The 25,981-nt window shown below is 37.9% G+C and overlaps 1 protein-coding gene across 4 annotated transcripts in view; it reads right to left on the bottom strand.

The window, feature by feature from the left end:
• The window catches only part of pdgfra (platelet-derived growth factor receptor, alpha polypeptide), a 48,295-nt gene that overhangs the window by 9,048 nt on the left and 13,266 nt on the right, over nucleotides 1-25,981 (bottom strand). For 3 of the 4 annotated variants that reach the window (XM_072569504.1, XM_072569515.1, XM_072569522.1), the window contains exons 2-15: nucleotides 22,126-22,201; nucleotides 19,708-20,019; nucleotides 16,780-17,046; nucleotides 14,550-14,680; nucleotides 12,190-12,364; nucleotides 10,508-10,697; nucleotides 9,477-9,592; nucleotides 8,228-8,354; nucleotides 7,794-7,990; nucleotides 5,682-5,776; nucleotides 4,045-4,177; nucleotides 3,174-3,278; nucleotides 2,404-2,514; nucleotides 2,014-2,167 (exon numbers count right to left, since the gene is read on the bottom strand). In XM_072569504.1, coding sequence (XP_072425605.1) covers nucleotides 2,014-2,167; nucleotides 2,404-2,514; nucleotides 3,174-3,278; nucleotides 4,045-4,177; nucleotides 5,682-5,776; nucleotides 7,794-7,990; nucleotides 8,228-8,354; nucleotides 9,477-9,592; nucleotides 10,508-10,697; nucleotides 12,190-12,364; nucleotides 14,550-14,680; nucleotides 16,780-17,046; nucleotides 19,708-20,019; nucleotides 22,126-22,186 — 2,174 coding nt within the window. In that variant the 5' untranslated portion in view covers nucleotides 22,187-22,201. Of the gene's footprint in view, nucleotides 1-2,013; nucleotides 2,168-2,403; nucleotides 2,515-3,173; nucleotides 3,279-4,044; nucleotides 4,178-5,681; nucleotides 5,777-7,793; nucleotides 7,991-8,227; nucleotides 8,355-9,476; nucleotides 9,593-10,507; nucleotides 10,698-12,189; nucleotides 12,365-14,549; nucleotides 14,681-16,779; nucleotides 17,047-19,707; nucleotides 20,020-22,125; nucleotides 22,202-24,824; nucleotides 25,084-25,981 lie in introns of all 4 variants that reach the window. The other variant, XM_072569521.1, reaches the window with a different exon arrangement.

The raw sequence follows: 25,981 nt of genomic DNA, 5'->3' as shown, positions 1-25,981 counted from the left end.
ATGATTATAATATAAAAGATTTCCACCTTAATATGAGTACATTTTGAATTGCTGTCAAAGACTAATCTTACTCTCTAAATGTTATTGTGTCCTTGATTTAATTTTAAAAAGATGTATGTAGCATCACATCAAGTCTTTCACAAATGTGTTACATCTGAAATACTTTGAAATAGATCAATGCTACAGCCACTTTATGAACAGCAGGATCCTAGAAGCAACAATGAGAAGAATGATCAGCTTAATGTTGTTTTAGGTGAAGAAGAATTTTTACCATGGTATTAGAAGAATTTGTCACTCTTCTCTGAATAATAAAGTGGTATCAGATGCATCCATTTGAATGATTGGAACAAGCTTTGGTTAACATCTTATTCAACTAGCACATCTGGCAGCACAGCACTTATTCAAAATCAGAGTCTCATCTACATTATATGCACAAGTCTTCAAAAAGTTTCCAAGACCATAACCATAGCCTTTTGTTTCAGATGTGGAGATGCTATTAACTGAGTCAAGCTACTAATTAAGTGTTTTGAAGATTGTTTCAGTGTTAGAAAAGATTATTTTTTTTTATAAATAATGATATTGAATTTAATATCATTATTAAACAAAAATTGTTAAATCCATCAATCATTTAGTTTTCATGCTTTTTTTTAATAGCTTCAACAAAGCCACTCAACATAAGATAAAAGCTGGCATCAATGATAACAAGATCATTGGCATTAATCTCTTAAACAAGAATGATGTCTGCCAGGCTTTATGATTTATGTGTTCTTGGATGACTTAACTGGACAGTTTTGGGGCAATGGGTCTTTGGGCAGAGAGGACAGGAGTTGTCCTCACAACGGAGCTTCCCAACCCAGAGTTCTCTCTCTTACTCTGTTTCAGTCACTTCTCCAAACCAGGCTTCATCTGGTCAGTTTCCAACTGTACTGCAGTTTGTTAGATAAGACATTGCCACATGGCATGATTACTATCAGGTTCTTCCCATGCACCAATCCTCATTTGTCAAATATTCAAGCAGGCCTTTAGAACTTCCATGAAACCTTTTCTCTGTCCCTCATAAGGTCAAGTGCCAGCCTTGGATCGTGAAAGATAATCTGCTTTAAAAGCTGATTCTTTGGTTTGTAATCACAAACTCACTCACAACTCAATCACAATTCCATGCTCTTGGTTGAGTTCCATTCCTAAGCTGAGGTAAATAGTGGAGAGTTGGCAGAATCACACAGCCTTGTTTGATGGCCATCCTGATATGAAAGGGCTCTTCCTTCAATCTATTACAAAGCACACTCACTGCCATACAGTCAGGCAAAAGTTACAAAATATTGACAATTTATTCTGGCCATCCAAGTCTCTGGAGGGCTTTCCAAACAGCATCATGATTCATGAAGTCAAAGATCTTTCACAGATAAATGCACATCTTTTGCATTGCTCCAGACACTTTTCTTGGATTTGTTAAGAAATAAAAGTCATGTGCTCTTCTAGATGGCAGAAAACCATAATGAAGTATGCCTTATGTATAGGAGGTGGACTTTTGTGAAAACCTTCCCACAGATGACAGTAGGGATAGGTCTCTATAGTATTCACACATTGATTTATTGCCCTTCTATAAAAGTCACACAATGCTGATATTGTGCAAGTCAGAACATAATAACACCTCCTCCCAGACTTTTGTAAAAAGATCTGAGAGTTTGAACAAGAGATTATAACCACTAAGTTTAGAGATTTCAGCAGGAAGTTTGGCTGTAACATGTCTTCTGATTCTTCATCTGTTCATTTTACTTTATTTAATATCTTCAAAAACTAATCCAGGATATGACAAAAGCAACTCTACAATGACACGTTTTCACTAGATCTCCCACATTACTCTTTTCATACATGCTGAGTAATAAAGTTATATCATCATTCATTTAAAGTGAGTTCTTTGTTCAGATGATACATTGATTTGGTTAATCTCATTTCAATCTTATTAAACAATTATTGTGACAGACTATCATCCTGTTTAGCCATTGAACTCACCTTCTTGTGCTTTCATCAGCAGGGTTTATACCAAAAATATCCACTTCCTTTTTTCCCTTTTCAGAGTATCGACTTATAAAGCTGTCTCGGTTCTTATGTAGGTAATTTACCAAATCCCCATGGAAACAGTACTCAGTGATAATATAGATAGGACCTATTGTATAGAAAAAAATAACTTAGTATTGTGCACTTCAGAGAAAAACAAATTTTCCTCAATGTTGTGTTGAGTGTTACAAGGATGGGTTGGTTGTAAAGGAAAATTTGAATCTCAACTTGACATTAGAGTGATATTTGCAGTTCCTATCCCTAAAGGTGTATTCAACACATATTGCATTGGAAAGAAAGGACAAACACCTTGGAAAAGAAATACCTTGAAAAAGCAAAGCCCACCTGCTTTGGTACAAGCTCCTAGCAAGTTGACAATGTTCAAATGTGGGCCTAGATGTGTCATTATCTTCAGTTCTGACATCAGGGCTTGCTTCTCGCTGGATCGGGCTGTAGCTGTGAAAACATTTGAATTGCAAGTCAGCTATGAAATGTTAATTGAAAAATTATATTTTTTAATAATATTTCAAAATTTCTAAGATACAGTCTATTGAAACAAAATCACAAATTTGACAAAGAAATGTAAATTGTTTCAAAATGCATATTTAGATCACATTTAACAATTTTAAAAATATCATTTCTTCCCTTTTGTCAGTGTCCCTTTACTGACCCTTATACCATAGCTGTTCCTAAAGTCTCTATTAATCACGTAACAAGATATATTACATAAAACAGCTCTGCCTGTAACCTTCACTTCCCACACATGAAGAGGTATGTGTTTTCCATTTGCCTATTTCACCATGATGTAGCAGTACTTTCCTATTTTAAGGACACTTAAAGAAGATGGTTTCATAATTGTGAGTCATTTTAACAGTGAATATCTATTTTAAGCATAAATACCCAGTTTAAAGCCTCTGATAACTGACTACAATGTGTAGCAGTCTTCTATGAAATAGTTACATTTATAAACTGGCAACTCCCACAAAACAAAATTCATTACACGAATAACAAGAAAGCCATATAAAAATATATTGAAATAATTGATATGATTTCCTCAGAATAACTTGATGTCACATCAATAGGTGCTGTGCAATGCATAAAACAGGGCGACTTACGTTTCAACATTTTTACAGCAACTTTCATAACAGGCTGTGAGCGACTTAAACCATAAGCAGTGCCTTCAACTACCTTTCCGAAGGCCCCAGAGCCAAGTATTCGTCCTTAAAAAAGCACAAGGTATATAATAATTAATGTGACTGGAAGAATTTTATCAGCAGAGTTATAGACAGTAAGGTAAATTATCATAGAGGACAGAACAGATACAAGTCAGAATGGTCAAATTCCATTCCAGATTGTGAACTAAACTTGCAAAATTATTCAAAAAATGTGTGTGATTGTGTACATTGTATTCTAACTTTCTATAATGAACAGTTATTTTCATCCACCTAGAAAAAATAAATTACATTTGCTTAGAGATAAGTTAAGGTATATTAGAGTATCTGCTGCAATTTCCTACCATTTTTACTTTAAGGTAATTTGAGGAAGATTATATGTTACCAGTGGCAGAAGTCCTGCACAAAATCATCTTCCATCAGTGCAAAAATGAGGCAGCAAAATTTTGCACAAAACAACACACAAACAGTAGTGAGGTGATAATCAGATAATCTGTTTCAATCATATTTAGAATTGGTTAGGAGATGAGGGTTCCCCTGTTCATCAATGAAGAGCACTCTGAGATCAATTCAGTTCACTTCAGTATAACGCTCATCAGAAAGACGACTGTCAATAATGCCCATCTAGTATTTTGTGTTGAAATCTCTGAAGTGGACTTGAATCCCTGACTTGCTATCATTGACCCGTCACTGAAAGGACTGAAATGGGGCTTACTTAAAAGGGCTGGATAGTTCAAATGTCTTGATATCTCACTTTTGAGCACCTGCAGTTAGTGGCTAATAAGACACATGCTTAAAACAGATGAAGACTTACCTAGGACAAGTCCATCCCGGGGAAATTCCCATCTGGTATCATAGGGAAGTTGCATGGGATCAACATAAATGTATTCATGCCCATCTGGACTTATTGATTCAATAACTCGCCATCTTATTTCATATCTTGGTTTCTGTGCAAAGCAATAAATAATGGCTTACAATATTGGTACCACAGGATCCTTTTTTTCCTTCTGTCTTAATCAGAAAATATATCCACATTGCAACATTAAGTTATAATTATATTAATATTACCAATATCTCAGAATTGGAACAAATTACCTGTAAACAAAAAAATCCAGTAAAATATAACTACACACTTTGAGACTACGTATTATTTAGGATGCAATTCAATTGCTATAGAAACTATTCAAAAGAATCCCAAAACATATATTGCAGGGCAGAATGGCTTCACATGAATATTGAGCCCTAACTACTTCTGATCTCTGACACTGATGCTGCCACATTTGTGAAGTCAATGCCTTGAATGATTTTAGAGCATTCCTCTTGCCTGGGAAGTCTAACTGAGGATGCACATAATAGGGGAAAGGTGGGTTCACTCCTTCTAAAAATGTTTTGTTGTTACACCTGCAATTTACATGGAAATGAGACCGCAGTGATTCATTTTCTTTTAAAAAGTGATTTCTCAGGATTTCAGCTCATGTTTGTAGATGAGATCCTGAAGTAGATCATGCATCTACTGCTTGTTTGTCTAGTCCGTGTAATCTCATCAGATATTCCTGTACTACTCATGTGCTAGTTCCCATAGAAGACCAGGAGTACAAGAATGCCTATTCGTGAATTGCCACCCCTAATGCCACTCTCTTACATTTGATACCCTTGCTAGGGAGGAGCAAGGACTCCATCCCTAACAGCCAGGCTGGAACTTTTAGTGCAAGTCCAATGCCCTGCAGTTTGAAGTTTGAACTGAATTCCAATAAAATTATACCAGGCAATTCACCAGAACAGTGGCATATTCCTAGTTCAATAAGGAGTGTTTGCAAGATGCAGGCTGGCCCAAAGTAACCTATTTACTGACCCTAAAAAAATCTTGTTTTTTTGGAAGTTGCTTCCATAGCATTCTTTATTCTTTCATGGGATCTGGATATCACTGGGAAGGTCAGTATTTACTGGCCATCTTAACTTACAAGAGCCGAGTGGCTTCCTTGACTAATTCAAAGGCAGTTAAGAATCAATCACATTAAAATGGAGTCACATGTTAGCCAGCTAAGAGTGATAGACTTCCTATCCCAACAGACATCGGTGAACCAGATGAGGTTTTACAGCAATGGTTTTGTCGTTATCATTAGATTAGCATTTTGTTTTTTACATTCAGAATTATTAACTGCATTTAGATTCCACCAACTCCCATAATGGGTTTTGAACCCGTGTCCCAGAACATCAGCCTGGATCTCTGGATTACTAGTCCACTGTCATTACACAACAGAACTCCCATTGAAACTGAAATGGTTAACAGGCCTATGCCTCAAGCCTTTGCCTTCTGATTGGAGGTCATCTTATTGAATCAATTTATCTTTCACCTTTAAAAGACCAATGGCAACTTTTTGTAAATGGTGCACTTTTCTGCCAGAGAATACACTTCATTGCAACATTAATGGACTTGCAACATTTATTTACCTGTTTCCAAACTACAACAAGCACGATTAGAGAAATGATTACAATAACCAACAACACCAAGACAGCAGCAGCCACTGTCAGCTCCGAATGGAGATCTGTAAACAAATATTAAAGGCTGTTAGTCCAAGAAATATATCTTTTATTCATGTTTCTATTAAAACACTTTCAGATGTAAATTAAAAAGGCCAGCATTTTAGACATGGGGGAGTTTCCCAGTGTACCACTAGATGAGTCAGCAGTGAATGTGTTAACTGGCAGAGAGGGGAACTTGCACCCACCTCACAGAACTGCCAGCCAATCTGAGTGACTAGGATACAGAGCTCATGGTGGGCACTGAAAACAATGGCTTCAGGTTTCCCTGTGCCTAATTGGAGGACGTTTCTACTCATCCAGGTTGTCAACCAAACAGCCTAGTACCTCACCAACAGTGACAAAGTCAAGAGATGTTGTGTTAAATTAGAGTTAGTTCCTACTGATTGACTCCTCATGCAGCTCTTCAAAGTTAGAGAGAAACTCATTGAGAATAATCTACTGGCTGCTACGCAATCCCCACTGCCTTGTTGTATTCACAATTGAAGTGGACTTTATTTTTAGTTTTAGCAAGTACTAAACTGATTTTTGACAAATGCAGCAAATTCATCAGGGATTTCAAAACATAAAAGCGAATTTATCAGTTGCTTATGCTATAGAATTACTGACTACACAGAAATTGATGGTGATGCACAATGCATACAACGGTTCCTACCCTAATTGTGGATTTGGTCAGTGCATCAGGACTGGGGGAGGGGAGGAGGCTGACCAATCACAGCCGCCTCCTACCCGCATCCACCTATTGCCATCCCATCCACCTTTCTGCCCAGCCTCCTCCCTCATTTATTCCACAGCCAACTTTCCCTTCCCCAGTTCTAACTGGAACTTAGTGCAAGTTGAATATAAATAGTCAAGTTTGGGTTTGCTAAAGTTTCATAATTTGTCCAATTGACAGAATGCATCTCTGCATTATTTTAAAACACTCAAAAAATCCCTTCAAATCAATGTTTTCCTAGATCTTGAAAAGTCCCAATCTACAAGATGCACTGCAGAAATTCATGAAGGCTCCTTAGACAGCACCTTCCAAAACCCATGACCCCTGCCATTGTAGCAAGAAGGACAAGCGCAGCAGATACATGGGAACATCATCATCTGCAAGTTCCCCTCTAAGCCACTTACCATCCTGACCTGGAAATATATTGCTATTGCTTCATTGTCACTCTCTCCCTAAGGGCATTGTGAGTCTTCATACACCAATGGACTGCAGTTGAAGAAAGCAGCTCACCACCATTTTCTCAAGGACAACTAGAGATGGGCAATAGAAGCTGGACCAGCCAGCAAAGCCATATCCCATGAATTTTTAAAAAACCATTAAACCATCATAAGAAAAGCCCTGAAGCTAATGCCAACTCATGGTGGCTCAGTGGCTAGCACTGCTGCCTCACAGTGCCAGGGACCCAGGTTCGATACTCTCCTTAGACGACTTGTGCTCTGGTTGCTGCTCTGGTTTCCTCCCATAATCCAAAGATGTGCAGGTCAGGTGAATTGGTAATGCTAAATTTCCCATAGTGTTAGGTGTATTAGTCAGGGGTAAATAAAGGGTAGGGGAATAAGTCTGGGTAGGTCACCCTTCAGAGGGTTGGTGTGGACTAGTTGGGCCAAATGGCCTGTTTCCATACTGTACGAAATCTAATCTACTGGTGAATATTTCACCAGTAGACATTTTCTATATGGGGCTGTGAAAGCAGACTGCAAAAGTAGATACATATTTTCGATGTAGACAAAATAAAGCCCTTTTACAAAGTGTGACTTTGTTTCATGTTAAATTATCCCAGCTCTTGCAACTCAACACTTTTGCAGCAGACTCATGACAAGATCCTAGTCTAAAAATGTTTCATGAACTATAGCCTTGGGTTCTTTCCCCCATGCAGTTTGCCTGAGCACACAACTTTACATGGAATTTATATCCTGAAACTGCTTCCAAAGAAAAGAAGCATGCTAAAATGAACTTTAATGAAAGGTATTTTGCCACACATTGGACTATCTACCATTGGTTAGGATGGAAAAGAAATCCTTACTTACTGTGAGCCACCAGTTTGACTTCACGTGCAACGGCTGCAAGCTCATTCTTTGCAATGCATCTCACTGCGACTGTGTTATCAACTTTCTGAAAGGTCAGCTTGCTCTCTATAGTGTTTTTCTTGGTCTGATGGGTCTCAATGCTAATATCACTGGAATTGTTGTGGAGAACATTCCAGAGCAATGAGTCATTCGCACACCTATGGTAAGACATAAAGAATTTTTAGTGAGATTTTCATTCCATTACTCATTGGAAATTTATAATATCTGAAAACAATTAAAATGCCATTTACTTAGAGGCAATGAGAGAAATACTTTTCTCTACTGGAAAGTCTTTTTTTTCAACTGAATGATAATTAAGGAACTACTTTTTTTTATTCAAAGAAGCTTTTTTTCCTCACTTAGTATGCTGCGTGATTGAATGATTAAGTCCTCACTTTTTTAGGTCTGTACATATCAGCCATTCAACTTCTGGGCTTGGTGTCCCATCTGCCGAACATGAAACTATCTGACCACTCGCAGAACCATGGTGGACATCAACAAGATTGATGATTTTTGCAGGCACTGTAAAAGAAAACATAAAATGACATGAAAAGGTTTGATCTGTGCTTGTCGACCCAAGTACAATCTGATCCACAGCATTTTACTCTGCACTAACATCATTAAGGATATACGTGACACAGGGAACTACCAAGAATTGCTCGCAGTTTGTAAGGGTCATCTTTAGAGTATCAGCCATCTCACACAAAGATCAATAAGGCAGAATGTCAAAGATCCTGGATCATGAATGAAATAAGACTCCAGTCACATTTTGTTCTTTAATTAGCAGAGTTTACTTGAACATTACACACAACCCATTAAAATAGTTAAGAAAATCAAAAATTTCATATTCTCAATTGTCAGAACAAAGCAGTGAACCCACTCTTGGCAGAAAACTGGCAAGCATGTAATTAAAACTGTGCTGGTCGGTTACCTTCCTGACAGTCAGTCCTTTCCTGCCACCCTAACATATAGGATTATGTAGACACAGGATTCTCAAATTCATATTTAACAAAGATAGGACCTTGTAGTTGCATTTAACCCAGATCCAAGTGGGGAAGGGGTTCTGGCTTGCGCACTGGCTCAAAGCACATCAGCAGTTTTCGAAAAAACAGGGAGAAGGTCCAAAGTTAAAATATAATCCTTCTTGCGTGTGACCTGGAGAAGTAGGAATGATCTTTCAGATCCCACACGAAAGTTACTACCTCCACTGTCTCACATTTTCCCATCCTTCTGTAATCCCTTGGAACTCCCTGAGAATCCTTTCCAACAACCTGCCTCTGTGATGACACTTTTTCCTTTAATTCTGGCTGTTTCAGGCAGGGCAGCTGATCAGCGGCATGAAGATGAGGCCTCAAAATTAGACCAGCAAAAGCATTTTTCACATGCCCCTGCTTGAAACTCATTGGCAGTTCAAACCAATCTGACCTTTTGTGAAGATTACTTTGTAACTGACACATTTCTTTTTAGAGATCGGTGGACCTGCTAATATGTTTCAAGTGTTTGAATATTTTAAGATTATCAGCATTACGCATCTCTGTGCTTAATCTTCTAAATTTGGAACTATCACATTAATATTGCCTAGCATTAAAACAGGTACTACAAATATTGACTAGTTAAAGTATGTATTGGAGTTTGTTCACGTACCTTTAACTTGTAAGTAAAATGTATGACTGGTACTATTATCTTCATTTTTAACAACAATGGTGTAAGCCCCACTGTCTTGTTTCTTCGCACGAATCAAGGTCAGGTTACTTTGATACCTGTATAAAATAAGAATCAAGTAGCAAATAAGGAAGTAGTAAACTGAGATAGCACTAAATTTCATTTTCTTAGTGGAGGCATGTAGCTTAGAGTGGGTTCAGGATATTGGCACTGCTTCAAAAACAGAAAGCAGGGCAGACTGTTTTCAAACAAAGTCCCACTCAAAGTCAAATAAAGATAAATACTCTGATAATCTGGATTTACTTGAGGGATAAATGGCAAGAAGAAGAGATTTCCTGTCTCAAAACAGTACTTTCAGTAATAGAAATCTCATGGCCCACCTGAGAGGGCAAATGAATCCTTGGTGTAACATCCAAATTGAAACACAGCACCCCTGACAGTGTAGCATGCCCTCAGTATTGATTGAACTAGATTTTCTGTTGACTTATCTGAAGTAGAGCTTGAGCCCATGATTTTCTGACTCAGATGTCAGAGTGCTACTGACATTGAGTTGAGTAAAATGTGAAGCATATTTGGTTCAGAGAGAGCTGGACAGAGTAGACACTGAGAGGTTGCTTCCCTGTTCCTGCTAGTCTAGAATTAGGAGATATAATCTCAGACATTTAGGATCAAGTTAGAAGAAATTTCTAACTGGAATTCTTAACCTTAAAGAGCTGTAGATGTTCAGGTGATGAATATATGATAAACAAAAATCAATGTTATGTACTAAGGGAATCCAGGGATATGGGGATAGTGTGAGAAATAGAGCTGAAGTGGATGGTCAGTCATGCTCTTAGTGAATGTTATTGAGCAGTCAAAGGGCTAAATGGCTCAGTTCTGTTCCTATTTCTCATGTTTTTATGACACAGTCCCAAAGAATTGTCAGTGATGTAAAAGATAAAGAACTTGCATGGATTTCTTCCAGAAAATTTACTATGTGTTTGACTGATACTGTGGTCTGACTTCTGATTTACCTAATCTCCTGGGTTTTTACTGTGTTGATCATCACCTCGTTGTTATCTTCTTGCAAGGTGACATTGTCTTTCAGCCATGACACCATGGGTTCAGGGTAAGCTTCAATGTTCACCACAAACTGTTTGACTTCATGTAGGTCTGCAAATTCTTCCGTTCCATAGCTGGGATCCAAATTAATAAATCCTTTGTCTAGGAATGAAGAACATGGGAGGCACATAAATCACATCGGTCCAGAAAACTTGCTGTAGTTCTCTGTAATATAGCATTTTTTTTTAAAACTGGCAATTTGGCATGCTCCATTAGCTCCCATTTTAGGGGAAAGTCAAGTAGGACTTGCCATTAAATACTTTGAATAGTCACTGCCTCTTTCAGAAATCCCTACATCCACCATTGCATTAAAACACATTTGTTTCTTCTCTACACTCTCGACATTCATCAGGATTGCATCTCAATCTCATTTCACAGTGTATTTCATTGAAATAACAAATTGCATTTTTAGAGTGGCTTGCACAATCTCAAGTTGTCCAAAAGCACCTTACAGTCAATTAAATGTTTTGGAAGACACTGTTTGAATGTAGAGGCATAAAGTCATAGGGACTTACAGCATGGAAGCATGCCATTTGGCCCAATTTGTCCATGCTGCCTAGTTTTCTCAATTAATCTAGTCCCATTGGCCTGCATTTGGTTCATATCCTTCCATACCTATCCCATCCATGTACCTGCCCAAACATTTCTTAAATTACAAAATTGTACTCGCTTCCACCATTACCTCTGGAAGCCTATTCCTGCCACTCACCATCCTCTCTATGAAAAAGTTGCCCCTCTGGATCCTTTTATATCTCTCCCTGTAAGAAAGGTTGCAGCAACTTTGCACACTACAAGCTCCCATAGACAAATCATAGACTGATACTATGTTTTGGTGCTGTTCATTGAGAGATATATATGAGCCAGATCATTGCAATCAGTGTGATAGAATCTTTTACATCTGTTAAGCAGTGCCCTGATTTAGCATCTTATCTGAAATACAGTGCAATACTATCTCAGCACTGTGCTGAAGTATCCATCCAGGTGACATGCTCAACACTCTGGAGTGGAACTTGAATTCACAAATTTCAAATTTAAAAATGAGAGTGTTAACCAGATAACTCCGGCTGACACCTGATATTGGAACGACTCTTCTTCATGCCACAGGTTTTCCTTTCTTCACAGAGTTATAGAGTCTTCAAAACAAATTCAGAATATCATCTAAAAACATGGGCAAAGATGCCGAAATCCTGTGATAAACTGCAGCATCTTACAGAATATTATGTTGTTAGAGAATGTGTCGATGGTGTTTGGATTTTCAAACTTATTTGGAGCATACCCCACATTCCCATTCAATGGTGTATGCCCACAATAGTGTGTGTCTCAACTCATGTATCTGGTTGGGGAGACGGGATGACCATGTGATTTTTTGATCCTAGCAATAGCTCAATTCCATTGCATTTGGTCGAATTTTAAGTCTAAATGCAAAATTTTTCATCATGTCTGAAAGTTGCATCAAAAAAGTGACATAATAATATATTACAAAACTTTTCAAGGAGCACCTGTTGTAAGTGTGTGGTTATTTGCACATGAACATGCATTAGAACATATAATATATAGAAAGAAAATAAGCGATTCCATACTAACTTATACCCACCACTAACAAGGATGTTAACCTGCTTTAATCGCTTGGTATCTTGAGTTGCATGTAACACAGAACATTCATAGAGTCCAGTATCTTCCAGAGTGGCTTTCTCAATTTGCAAAGTCTTCATTATTTTTAAGCTTGGTTGTCTTATTTCCTTAAGAACTTGGTGCGCCTCAGATCCTTTCTGTAGTGAAACAAGATATCCGTATGAATGATTATGATTTATTTTACTTTTATCCTTCAGAATTTATTTTTAAAAGTTTGCAACAAAATGCTCTTTTTTAGCAACAGAGCTAACTTGAAAATTCTCAGGATACACTGTACCAATAATAGTGTTAAAGTGAAATGTTTTAGCTGCCCCACAGTGCTAAAGTTGAAGCACTAACAGGAATTTTCCCAAATGATTCCTCTATAGATCACACTAGAGCAGCAAATTTCATGTGTGGTCTTACTAAAACCATATGGAATTGCAATTAGATGTGTTTACACTTATACTCCAAAAGCTAACATAGTATTTGTTTTGCTAATTCCTGTACCTGCATGCAAACTTTCTGTGATTTGTGTGCAAGAACCCACGAGATCCCTTTGAATGCAATTATTTACTCATATCTCACAATTTAAAAATGTTCTGTTTTTTCAACCAAATTGGACAACTTCACATTTCTGCACATGAAATTTCCGCTGCCATGTATTTCTCCATTCACTTAGCCCATCTATACCCTTTTGTAATCTCTCTGTTTCTTAGAGCTTTCTTGCCCAGCTATCTTTGTATAGACAGCAAACTTTGTAATATTACACATCCCATCATGCAAGTTATCGACATAGATTGTAAACGCTTTAGGTCCAAGCACTGAAATGTATGGTATCCCACTAGTTAAAACCTGTCATTTAGAAAATGATTAATTTATTCTTATTGTCTGATTTGTGATCTTTAACCAATCCTCAATTTCTGCTAATTTATTGCCTATTTCCAAAGCTCCAATTTTAATGTAACAACACATTGGAAGGCATCTTATGAAAAACATTTTCAAAATTCAAATAACTACATTCATTTAATTCACTCATTTATACTAGTTCATTCATTCCTTTATCTTAGTTACATCCTCAACAAACTGGATGAGGCAAGCTTGACTTGCTTTTGATAAATCCATGCTGATTCTGCACAATAATGTCTTGTTATCAACATAGTAATAATAGGTTTTACTATGTTCCCTGTTCACTGACATATAATTCCCTATTTTCTTTGTCCTTCCTTTCTTCAGTACAGGGGCGAGGTCTCCTATTTTCCATGGAAACTGTTTCAGAACTTGAAGAGATCTGTGGGATCAAAAATAATCTGTCCACTGCCTCTGCAACTGTTCCTTTTCAAATGAATAAACAGGCTTTTGAATTCAATGGATATTAATCTCATTAATTAACCCTATTGTATTTCTTTACAAATGTGCCTCACTTATGTTCCTCAGTTTTACTAAACTTTTAGTTACCCACTACTTCTGGAATGTTTTTGAACACAGAAAATATATAATTAATGGTCCTGCCATTACAATATCTCCAAATTCTGCCTCTAAGAGACTCACGTACACCGGCACTAATCTCTTCCTTCCGACACACCTATTAAGGCTGTTACAATTTATTTTTATATCTCTCACTAACTTACTGTCAAATCCAATTTGCTGTTATCACTTGTCTGGTCTCCTTAGCTCATTTATAGATTCTCCCTATCACCAAATTTAATACTTTACTTGGTAATGTCAGAACGCCTTTCTTTAATTTAATTTTACTTTTGAACTTATCTTATTAACCACAGTTTTCCCATGGGGTTTTCATTCTTTTAAGGGATTGCAAATTATTATGAATCATGAATTACAGTAATAATTTAAATTTTTGCCTTTGTTTATCCATCATCCTATTTACTAATGTTGTATTCCAATTAACCTTGGCCAACAAGGCATTCATACTTGCTCAAATTACTCTGCTCAGATTTGAGATCTGAGTTCCCAGGTTCCAACTCTCCAACACAATATAAAATTCCACCAAATTATAATCACTCTTCCCAATATTGATAAATTATTGATGAATCTTGTTGCATTGCATAATAGCATTTCAAAGATTTGAAATTTCCAAATTGGTTTCTTGATATACTGCTTTGGAAGATTATCATGAACAGTGGTTACTAAATCTCAAAATATACTGAAACCTCTACAGAGACTGCTACCTTCAGGTCTACATCATCTTGTACGGTTAAAACATTATTTAGACTATGAAAATATTACACCTCCATTATTTTCAGCAATCAAGCATTGTTCTCCCAAAACTTGATTCCACTTGAGGAAGCAAAGTAATCCAAGAAAAAAAACAATTTTATTTACATTTTTTCCTGGATAATTCCAATCTATGTTCACCACTTCATTATCCATTACTAGACAAGTCACAAAGATTGGTTCACCCACTTTCACTACGGTTTTCTCAGCTTCTATTTCAACATAAAGATCATCCGCCACTAGAAAATAAAACACAAAAAGTTATTATTAAAACACATTTCAGTGGGAACAGACATGATAGTGCTTTTAATTTATCAATAACAACTGACTGTTCAAAAATAATAAAGACATAATTTACACTTCTTAAAAATATGTTGTGTACTTGTAACAAAATTGTAGAATATCCTTATAATTTTACTACAAATGACAAAAGAAGAACACTCCCCTCCTCCCTCCTTAGTGCTGAGGATGAGTAAAGGAACTCTTATTTTTACAGTGAAAAGAAATTCAGAAGTAGATGCTATTTTATTGGATGATAGTATCCCTAATTAAGTAGCACTATTTAGTGGGCAATAATACCAAAGTCTTTATTTGGTCATAAATGCTGATTAAGTCATTATCCTAATATACAAAGCAAAGTGTGTTGTGTATCATTTAATATCTAGATGTAAAATTATCTTTTAATTTAAATTTCCTTGATCTTTCAGAAGTCATAAAATTAAAAATTCATCTTTAAACTGTAATTAACTACTTTGAAGTGTCTTTATGTTTCATACTAGTTATCATGTTAGTACACAAAGGTTTATGATAGGGTCCATCTACCACAATGTGTTTACACCATATAACCAAGGTTTGAAATGAATCAGTTCCAGTTAATTGAAATCTCTTCTATTTTTTATTATTGAGAACTAATATGAAATTGTGTTTTTGCAAGGTCCACTTATTTCCAAACTAGTCTGGAAACTACCTCTCAAAACAATAACATAAACAAAGAGCTGTGGTTGCTGAAAATCTGAAACAAAAACAGAAAGTGCTGGAAAGTGAAAACTCAGCAGATCTGGCAACATCTGCGGAGAAAAAAACAGAGTTAATGTTTCGAGTCCAGTGAATCTTCAACAAAACCCTAACTTCTCACAATTTAACAATCTCACTCAGAGAGGTTAAAATAAAAAAACACAAAGAAAGATTAGCATTTTGGATGGCATGGTGCCTCAGTGGTTAGCACGGTACAGCATCAGGGATCTGAGTTCAATTCCAGCTTTGGGTGACTGTGTTTGTTAAGATTGCACATTCTTCCCCAGTCTGCGTGGGTTTCCTCGTGGTTCTCTGGTTTCTCCCACAGTCCAAAGATATGCAGGGTAGGTGAATTGGCCATGCTAAACTGCCCATAGTGTCCATGGATATGCAAGTTGAGTGGGATAGCCATGGTAAATACATGGATAGATTAGGGTTTGGGTGTGATGTTTGTTAGAGAGTTGAATGCAGACTCGATGGGCCAAATGGCTTCTTTACACACTGTAGGGATTCAGTGCTATGAATTATATGGCACACTTCACAATTTTAGGATATCCCTAAGTGCTTTCCAACCAAATAAACATTTCTTTGAAGTGCAGTTGCTGTTGTAATATGGGAAATTAACTGGCCAATTTATGGGCCAAGGTCCCACAAATAGCAATGTGATTATGACCATTTAATCTGCTTTTACATTGTTGATTGAGAGAATAACATTGGCAAGGAATAACTCCCCTTCTTTTCTTTGAAATAGTGCCATGGGGTTGCTTATATCAGCCTGTGCTGTAGGAATAGTGTTTCACACAGAAAAAAATCACCTCTGAAAGTACAGTACTCCACTGGAGTGGTAGCCTAGATATTTGTAGTGAGGCTGCAACCTTCTGACACAGCAGTAAGTGTGCAGCCACAGCTGAGTAAGCAACAGAGATGGGGAGGAAGGGAATTGACAGTAATACACTCCTGAGGCTGAATGGACCCATAACGTTATGGAATACAAGGAGATCATGCTGTGTCTGTCTGTACTACATGTGACTGAGGTGTTCCATTCCTCAAAACTAATGTTGTTTACAGCGAAAGAAAAAGGGCTTTCAAAAAAACTTTTTTGAATGTTTTAAAAGTTGCACTTAATTACAATGCCAAAATGCTTCACTAACTAGTACCACATTATCCAAATGTTCAATAATATTTCTCTACTCTGACTGTTGAATTAATTGATATTTAACTGCTGATAAATAAGCTTATGAACTTTTAAGTAAATAAATGTTGTTCAATACATTTCAACTAATATTGCTCTAATGAAAGACAATAAATTCAAAAATTGCTTCACCTTTAAATCTATTAACAATGTATTCTTCTGATCTGTGCTCTACACCATTGATCGTTGTGATGCAGGTATATGTCCCCTCTTTGAAGAGGCCACTGAATCCTTCTTTATTATTATAGGTTGTAGGAATCATGGTGTTAGTATCGACATTGAGCAGGGTGACATAGACATCCGGATCAGATACACGACATGGGATCTCTGCAACTTCACCCTCTGCTGCTATTACTATATTTTCAAAGTAGGCTTGTGGGATGAAAGGATAGTCAGGATCTGGAAAAAGACCAATGGATTTAATAATTAACTGCTTTGGCAATGTTTGAAAGAAATAAAACTTAAAATGAATAGACTAAAATGTCTAAACATATTCATGATAGATTTTGCAAAACATCATTAAGCATCTCAGTAGACAACATCAAAATACTTTAGAGTCGAGAGTGTGGTGCTGGAAAGCACATGAATGAAAGGCTTATGCCTGAAACGTTGATTCTCCTACTCCTCAGATGCTGCCTGATCTGCTGTGCTTTTCCAGCACCACACTCTCGACTCTGATCTCCAGCATCTGCAGTCCTCACTTTCTCAAAATACCTAATCCAAAAGCATGTGAAAATTGAGAGAATTTTTATTTCATACAAGTATCTTGCACTATCTGCACTCTGACAGTCACTAATACATTAGTACATTACTTCTTTTGGAACAAGAATTTAGATGTAAAATTAGCTGTTTTTTCACTGAGAGCTGTTATCTTATGCCTTGTTTCCACTACAAAGTTTTTCATGAAAGGAGTCCAGCATTATTCAATACCTGGAATGAACTCTGAGTATAAAACATTGTACTGGTGCCATATTATAATAAGAAGACACCTCAGGGATTTTAGTTAGAGCAATGGTTACACAAAGCCATCTAATTCAAACTGCTAAGTGCTTGGCAACTAAAAATTGTGACATCAACTAATTTATTTTTTGGTTTGAATGACTTTCAGCTGCTCATAGTCGATTTGCCAAAGGGAGTTTCAGCTTGGAGCAAAGGAAAAACTGATGTCATCCAACTTGTCACTCATATTCTAACTTCTACCAGCCAAGCACAGAGCATCCTGGAAAGTCTCCAATTCAAACTGTCAGATGGAGAAATCATAGTTTTTGCATAAACTAGCTGTGAAGAATGCAATAAACTAATTAGAAGAATTTCTGCTTTTATAAGAAATTCTTTGAAATAAACAAGAACACTTCAGACCCTTCTGTCCTTCTGAAGCTACTGTTGGAACTTTGAAATGAAACCCACAATTCTTAAGAAGTAGTCTTTTAATAATATGTTGGCATTCAATTAGTACATTAAATTTTAAAACAGCCTTACTATTAAAACCTGACTCACCTGGCAGGAAATGAAGGTGATCAGGTTAGTTGCTTTCTGCTTGGGCTTTTTGCAGTAAAGTCAGCGGAGATTCACAATTCATTTCAGTGGGCACGTAATAGGATGGGGAGCAGATTGTTGTAGCCAGAGGGAAAATAATTAAACAGAGCAGCTCTGATACCTTTAATGATGGGAGCTGGGAAAGATTAAAGGCAAGGTGGGATTCTGAAGTGGACAGCCAAGAAGAACTGAGGTTGGATGGTCAGGCATGAGGTGGGTGGAAAAGGTTGGCACGGTTGGCTAAATAAGAGAGTTGAGAGTGTGCCACTGGAAAAGCACAGCAAGTCAGGCAGCATCTGAGGAGTAGGAGAATAGACATTTCAGGCAAGAGCCCTTCATCAGGAATGAATAAAACGGTTACACGCTTTGAGAGGGATGGCATGGAGCAACAAGCAATCATCATCATTAATGGCTTAGCAAGGCCCAGTGAGAGAGGATAGGAGTATTGAGATACGGGCGGTGAGGCTTCTGGATGACTATTGGTAAAATATATATATGATATTCCAGAAGTATTCAGCCTTGTCAATAATGTTAGAGGTGGCATTGGAAGGAAACCATGGAATGGGTAAACCACCAATTCTGATGTCCTACATTGCAGTTCTCAGACCTCTCTGCAAATAAAATTTGCTTTACAGACCATGCTATGAAATCTTGAAAGGTTCAAATGTCAGAAACCTTGGTTTCAATGTTGACTCTCCTTATCAATTTTACTGACATCTGTCCTGGAGTATATTTGGCAGATGTTTATATCGTCTTTAGCTTCTCTCCCCTGTTGACTAGCCTGTTAATACTCATCAGTGACGTTCACACATTAGATGCGACAATAGCATCTGTTAATCTGTATCTCAAGGAAGGAGATAACACCATGACAAGAGAAAGGGGAGAGACATTTGCCCAGAAATAGAAACATTTATTGTGGCAGAGTCAGTAGGACAAGCACAAATTTCCAAGTTAAACTTTTAGGGCTGTGAATTCAAATTTGAAAGAAGCAATTCCAGGAATTCCAAATTAGAAGGTATGCAGCAGTAGCTGCTTTGACATTTTCATTGGTAAATGCAATGTGAAGTGTGGAATTGAGCTACGCAAAATCTTTTGAAAGTGCCAGATCCAACCTCCAGTCTCAGCCACATTGCTATTATTGGTGTCTATGTTCACCCTACAGAGAAAGAAAAGTTAATTAACCAAAGTTCCCTTTTGATGATTGCTATCCAATGAAGATTGTTGGAAAGAGTGAGCTTATGAAATGCTGTCATGCTGGGGATCAGTTGCAACCTGTGCAAGGATTAATAAACTGTCAACACTGACTATATTGACTTGGCTCACAAGAGTGACTACATGGCTGAGGTACAAAATGGGTGGTACCCCCCAGTAGTTTCACCCAGCAGAATTGGACCTTCAGAAGAAACAGGGTGAAAAATAGTTTGAAAGGGATGTGAAGAAAAGACAGCTAATAAAACCATTGACAATGAAACCTAAAGTTTTCCTGTGTACAAACTTGAATTGTTCCCTTCAATTTGCACAGACCTGGAACAAAAACGTAGATATCTCGTCCCTCAATCTCGTCATCAAGCTGGAGTGCTGGGTAATAGCAGGTATACCTGCCAGTATAAATTCCTGTTGCATTATGGACCTCTAGTGATTTTACAAAGTTTCCACTGTTGTTGTTTTCATCTTTTGTACTGACATTCTCCTCAAAAGATTCGTAAACTGGCAACTCCCAATCCACTTCATTCTCCCCGGAGCACTTCAAGCTGAATGACGTATGGAGAGCAACTCTTATTTCAACTGTGCTGGGGTAAACATCTGGTATTGTCTGGCTTTCAGCCAGCTGGGGCCCTGAAAGTAAGTAAAAGAAGTATGATCATCATTCATAGAACTAAACGAATAGTCTGCTGTGCTCAATTATCTTCTGTCAGAGCCAATTACTTCAATGTCACCACAAACATAATGAAGTGCAGTTCAAAAATCGGATTGCCCATAATCATTTACAGTGCTCCCAAATACACAGTTGCTTCCTTCCTTCAGCACAGTACCTTCACCACGAGAGGACAGGCAACTAATCTGGCACCAGACCTCTACCAATCAATCGCTGTAATACCCAGCTAGATGGTTCAGGGTAGCATTACCAAAAGGTTTCCCCCAACTGTAGCAAGTAGCTTATATCTGCTTAGCTTCTGCCTTGATGAGCTGGCAGAAATTGGAGAATCATTAATCCTTATAGTGAAAACCGTCTATACTGGATCTATGATGGAGTCTAGAAGAATAAGGGGGTATCTGATTGAAACTTGCAGAATACCGAGAGACCTGGACCGAGTGGACGTAGAAAAGGTGTTTCCACTAGTAGTAGAGACAGGCACCTGAGGGCACACCCTCAAAGTGAAGGTATAACCCTTCAGCATTGAGATGAGGAGGAATTTCTTCAGCCAGCGGGTGGTGAATCTGTGGAACTCATTGCCACAGTAGGCTGTGAAGGCCAAGTCATTGAGTATATTCAAGACTGAGATAGATAGGTCCTTGATTAGTAAGGGTTACGGGGAGAAAATAAGATGATGAGGTTGAGAAACATGTGAAGCAGACTAGGTTGGCTTAACTTTGCTTCTATACCCCATGTCTTATACCACAGTGTATAAGAATCTCAATACTTCTAAGTCACCAAATCACACTGGTAATTAAAATCTGAGTAAAGAAAATCAGGCTTGAGTATGTTGTCTTCAAATATTTTTAAGTGCATTAAAAATACATTGTTGGAAATAATGCAGGCAATGAAAACACATGATGGACCAGTTTCCAAATGAATACATCAAGGGTGACATCTCGCTGACCAGAAACATGTACATTATTCCAACACATTTCCTCCAAATGGTCAGAAAGTCAAATGAAGCATAGTATCTGTTTCTTTACATCTAGTCTTGGCTGTTAAAGCTCCGAGATGATTTGGGCAGCACGGTGGCTCAGTGGTTAGCACTACTAACTCACAGTTTGATTCCTGCCTCAGGCGACTGTCTGTGTGAAGTTTGCACATTCTCCCCGTGTCCGTGTGGGTTTCCTCCAGGTGCTCTGGTTTCCTCCCACTGTCCAAAGATGTGCAGATGAATTGGCCATGCTAAATGGCCCTTCGTGTTAGGTACATGTAGGGTGGGGTAGAGGAATGGGTCTGGGGATTACTCTTCAGAGAGTTAGTGTTGGTTTGTTGGGACAAATGGCCTGTTTCCATACTGTGGGGAATCTAATCTAATCATTGCATGCATTCCAAAAATTGAATTATTTGTTGTCATTATCGCATGAATTGTTCTATTAAGAGATGACTAACAATCAATATCTGGAAACATCAGAAAAATTCAACTACTCTATGTACAAAGATACTTTTGTCACCTTCAGTGCTTCACTCTATCCCTTCTTTAGTTCCTCATGGTTCCTTTCCATTGGCTGCCACACATAGGCAACTTGCCCCAGCTGACCAACAAAATTCAATACAGGCGTCTGCCATTGTAGCCATTGATAAGTACAAGACAAATAAATTTAGGTGGAACATCTGACAGAAAAACCGAGACAACTTAATGGCCATCTTCTGCGTGAGGCATGAAAAGAGAAGTTTGGAAAATAAGAAGAACAGGCACAGCATTTGTTTGACATTGTTGTCCTTAAAATCCTTAAATCTGATTATAAAATCCTCAAAACCACACACTAAACAAGGAACGACAAGGAGACAAAATGCAATACAAATCTGCACCAGACCATCTCCTTTCCTTCAAAGGAAGACAAGCTCACCCTCAGAGAGTTCAATTCCTGACTAGGCTGGGACCACAACAAACAGAAGAAGGAAAACATTTTTCTGTTTCAGATTAAGATTTTAAGTCGGTTTAATATTTTCAATTGTACTACACAGCCAAAGTTGCATTTTTCAAAATAATTTTCACTTAGAACACATACTGAGATGGTTACCTTTGAAGACTTCCATGAAGAGGCAATCCAGTATCAGGAATATCTTCCAGAATATGTCCATCTTTGTGGAAAATTACTGAAGGGAAAGAAAAGAGAGACAGACTGCACATGATTCCAGAAACATTGGAAAGGTTCTCTCTAGTTTATTTTTATTTGCAAGGTATGTTATTTTTCTGCTACACTCAAACAGTGAGAGCTTGTATAACTCACTTGATACCAGGTCACTACTATTTGTGACACAGCTATTAGACTGGCTTCTCTTCTGATTTTCAGAAAATGGTTGATAAGTAGGATTGAGTGTGCAGGAGTATATTTTGAGCAGTAGATTAATTTTGGTTTAATTAGTATTTTGGTTTTTAAATCAGCATATTCAGTAAATACCCTAATTGAAAGGGTATCTATCATTTAGTCATTTTACTTTATCACTCTTTATAAAATGCTCTACAGTAAATTTGTTCTTTTTTCAGCAGATCCTTTGTGACAGAAGCCCATATGCGATGGTTCAGTTATCTGTCACTAAGCCACCCTGTTGACAGATGAAGCCCTACCCTAAATCACTTGACCTAGGCTAACCCTTTTCAACCTCAGTCATGGATGTTCCAGAGCCAGTCACCCAACTAGGAACCATAGCTCTTTATCAGTTCAGCCAACTTGAGTTTGGACTTCCTTGAGAAAATTGCTATTTTACAAGAAATCCAAAAATTGAACCAAACTAAACTGAACTTAGCCAGATCTGATCGAACTGCTTCAACTGAGGTCAGCTTATCAAGAGATTATACTGCTTATGGAAGTCACAATTTACTTTAGCCTCACTGGATTCAGTTTTTCTTCCATTTGCTATATATAAAGAAATAGCTTTACATTTCCACAGCTATTATGCTAATCTCTAAATTTAATGGGCTTTGAATTTCTGGGAAAATAGCAATTAGTTCATGAGTACAAAAACAGAAATTGCTGGAGAAACTCAGCAGATCTGGCAGCATCTGTGGACAGAAAGTCAAGTCAACATTTCATGTCCGGAGACCCTTCATCAGCCAGACCCGCTGAGTTTCTCTGGCACTTTCTGTTTTCGTTTCAGATTTCCAGCATCCACAAACTTGGTCTTAATTAGTTCATGTGTCTGCCATTACTAGTGAGGATAGAGAAATGGCAGCTGGTGGTAAAGAAGAGATATACCAGAAATTCTATATTTCCACAAAATTGCAAAAACCATTCGCCCCATTGCACAGTGAACCTGAACAAAACCAAAAATGAATCTTGTCATGAGATTTATGGATAAATTTTGTTTGTAGGAATAAATATCACCACAGACATTTTGGACTGCCATAAGGATGGCATAAGGATGTGATTCATGAGGCCAACACGCCAACAAGCTTCCAGGTCTAAAAACTCTGGAGTCTCACTCCCATAGCTAGCAAATTATTTCTGAAGGTTTTCTGAATTGCAGTTTATTTATTGTTTCTCCTTTCTCTTTTCACTCTCTCTAATTTAACAATTTATTTTCTTATTATTATTTCTCTTTCTGTATCTGAGGTGACTTGCTTTTACCTCATTTCCTGCTCTTTTGTTTGTTCTGTCTCTCTCTATCCGTTTGTTCATTGGATAAGGGGATAAAACATTGAACCCAATATTTATGAGGCCTCAGAGGTTCCACTGGCTTTCTGCGCCATTATCAATATGCACATCTGTATCAGATTAGATTACTTACAATGTGGAAACAGGCCCTTCGGCCCAACAAGTCCACACCGCCCCATCAAAGCGCAACCCACCCATACCCCTGCATTTGCCCCTTACCTAACACTACGGGCAATTTCACATGGCCAATTCACCTGACGTGCACATCTTTGGACTGTGCGACAAAACCGGAGCAAACCCACGCAGACACAGGGAGGACGTGCAAACTCCACACAGTTAGTCGCCTGAGGCAGGAATTGAACCCGGGTCTCTGGCGCTGTGAGGCAGCAGTGCTAACCACTGTGCCACCGTGCCACCCATCTAAGTCTTAACACTGGGAAACCAATACAATCTGAAGGCTAAAATAAAAATCCAATTCATAGCATATGTCATAAGATGTACCATTTCAGTCATTCTCAAGCATCCTGAATTTACTACTATAACAACTAGACCCGAATGACTTGTGAATTTATGGAAATTTAAACTTGAAGTACCACCCAGTGTTTACAGGAAAAATACTTGTATGTCACGTGGCCATTTAAGAGCAACTACTTGTCCTTTGAAGTACTTTCTTTGATTACTGCCTGGCCATCATCAGGCATTATTTGGTCATGTCTCAATTGGACCTCTCCTTCTTTGGGACTGGAATGCAACAGCCTGGTTTTGATGCTGTTAGCAGCACAGCCAAAAAAAATCGGATGGAAATCTGCTCATTCCAAGCACATGGGAGATGCGCTGTGGGGATTTTGAACATCACAGCTGGCATAGGATGTATACCTTTCAAAACCACAGTTTGAAAATTAAATAAATTCAGATTTGCTCACTGATCATTTCACAAAGCGTTGCATTCTTTTTCTCACACCCACAATCCCTGCCTTTATTGCCAAGAACACCCACATTCTTACTGGACGCCAGTGCAATATTTCAGACTTGGTCTGTTATTCTTAAGCATTCCACAGGGCATCACCCGCCTCATCTAATAACATTTTACTCTACCAGGTAGTTTACACATTTTCTCAATGTACCTCGTCAGTGTCTCTATTCCTGTATGTGTGTCTCCGTGTCCACGTCCTGGGCAGAACATCAACAGCTCAATCCTGTGCTATTTGTTTGGCATTTCCAATAACAAAGTGAAGCACATTCAAACACATGACAATACAAAGTTGTTTTCATAGAATGGCCTTCTTTTCTTGGAGTTTTTTACTTCTTCCTGCAACCACAAGTCTCCAACCATTTGCAGACTGTGATGTCAATGTTGGCTGGAACCAGCTGGTTGAAAGCCCACTGCAGGGATATAGAGGGCATGGTCAGTTTTTCCATTGGTGCACATCTACCCGTCTGAGAATCGCTATGTGCAGAAATGCACATTCTGTAAGCTGAGTATAAGCTCTGGTCTCCACAGATTTCCAACACTCTAGAGGGAAATGAAACTATGTGGGCAGAGAATTGCAAGACTATTGTAGATGTAAAAAGAAAATCCATGGAGTTTGGAAACATACAGTGAATAGCTTTGTCAGAGTCCCATTCAGAAAGGCAGCTTTAATGCACATTTTTGTTCTGATTCTGTTAGTTATAATCAAGTCTGTTGGGGGCTATTGGTCTTACTAGTGTTGATCTCAGAATTCCCAAACTCTTGGGTAATCATGAAGAATTAAAAACCCTCATTACATATTGATATTCAGTCAAAGATTTTTCTTAATTCCTCTAACGATCATTGGCTCCTAGTGTCATGAAAACATAGAGAACTAAATAGGGAATTCAGATTAAACCTTTGGTTTGGTAATCATAAAGGCATTGTTTTGAAGCAACAAGGTTAAGGCAAATGTAAATAATTGGTTGAGAATCAGCTGCTGAATAGTCTAAATCTCTCATCTAATGAGCGCAATGAGAACCTAAATCTGCAATACCATTCCAATTCACCTGTTGTTGATGAGTCTGTTTGTATGGGGAAATAGGACCTAACCCCTATCAGTGCAAATGTCTTCTTTGACGACAGTTTGGGATAAAGAGTGCAATTTCAAAGACTCCTGATCATATCAGGCATTGTAATACAGTAAATAGTGAGGAAGGTATCAAATGCCTTCAAGAGAATATCAGCTGCTGAAGTGGTATATGACAGATGCAAGCGACTGAGGATAAAGTTGAGGTTCTCACACTTTAGGAGGAACAACACGGAGAGACG

Source organism: Chiloscyllium punctatum, chromosome 1 (genome assembly GCF_047496795.1).
Source record: "Chiloscyllium punctatum isolate Juve2018m chromosome 1, sChiPun1.3, whole genome shotgun sequence".
Taxonomy (NCBI): domain Eukaryota; kingdom Metazoa; phylum Chordata; class Chondrichthyes; order Orectolobiformes; family Hemiscylliidae; genus Chiloscyllium; species Chiloscyllium punctatum.
The sequence above is the reverse complement of the archived record's forward strand: the minus strand, read 5'-3'. Positions and strand labels throughout refer to the sequence as shown.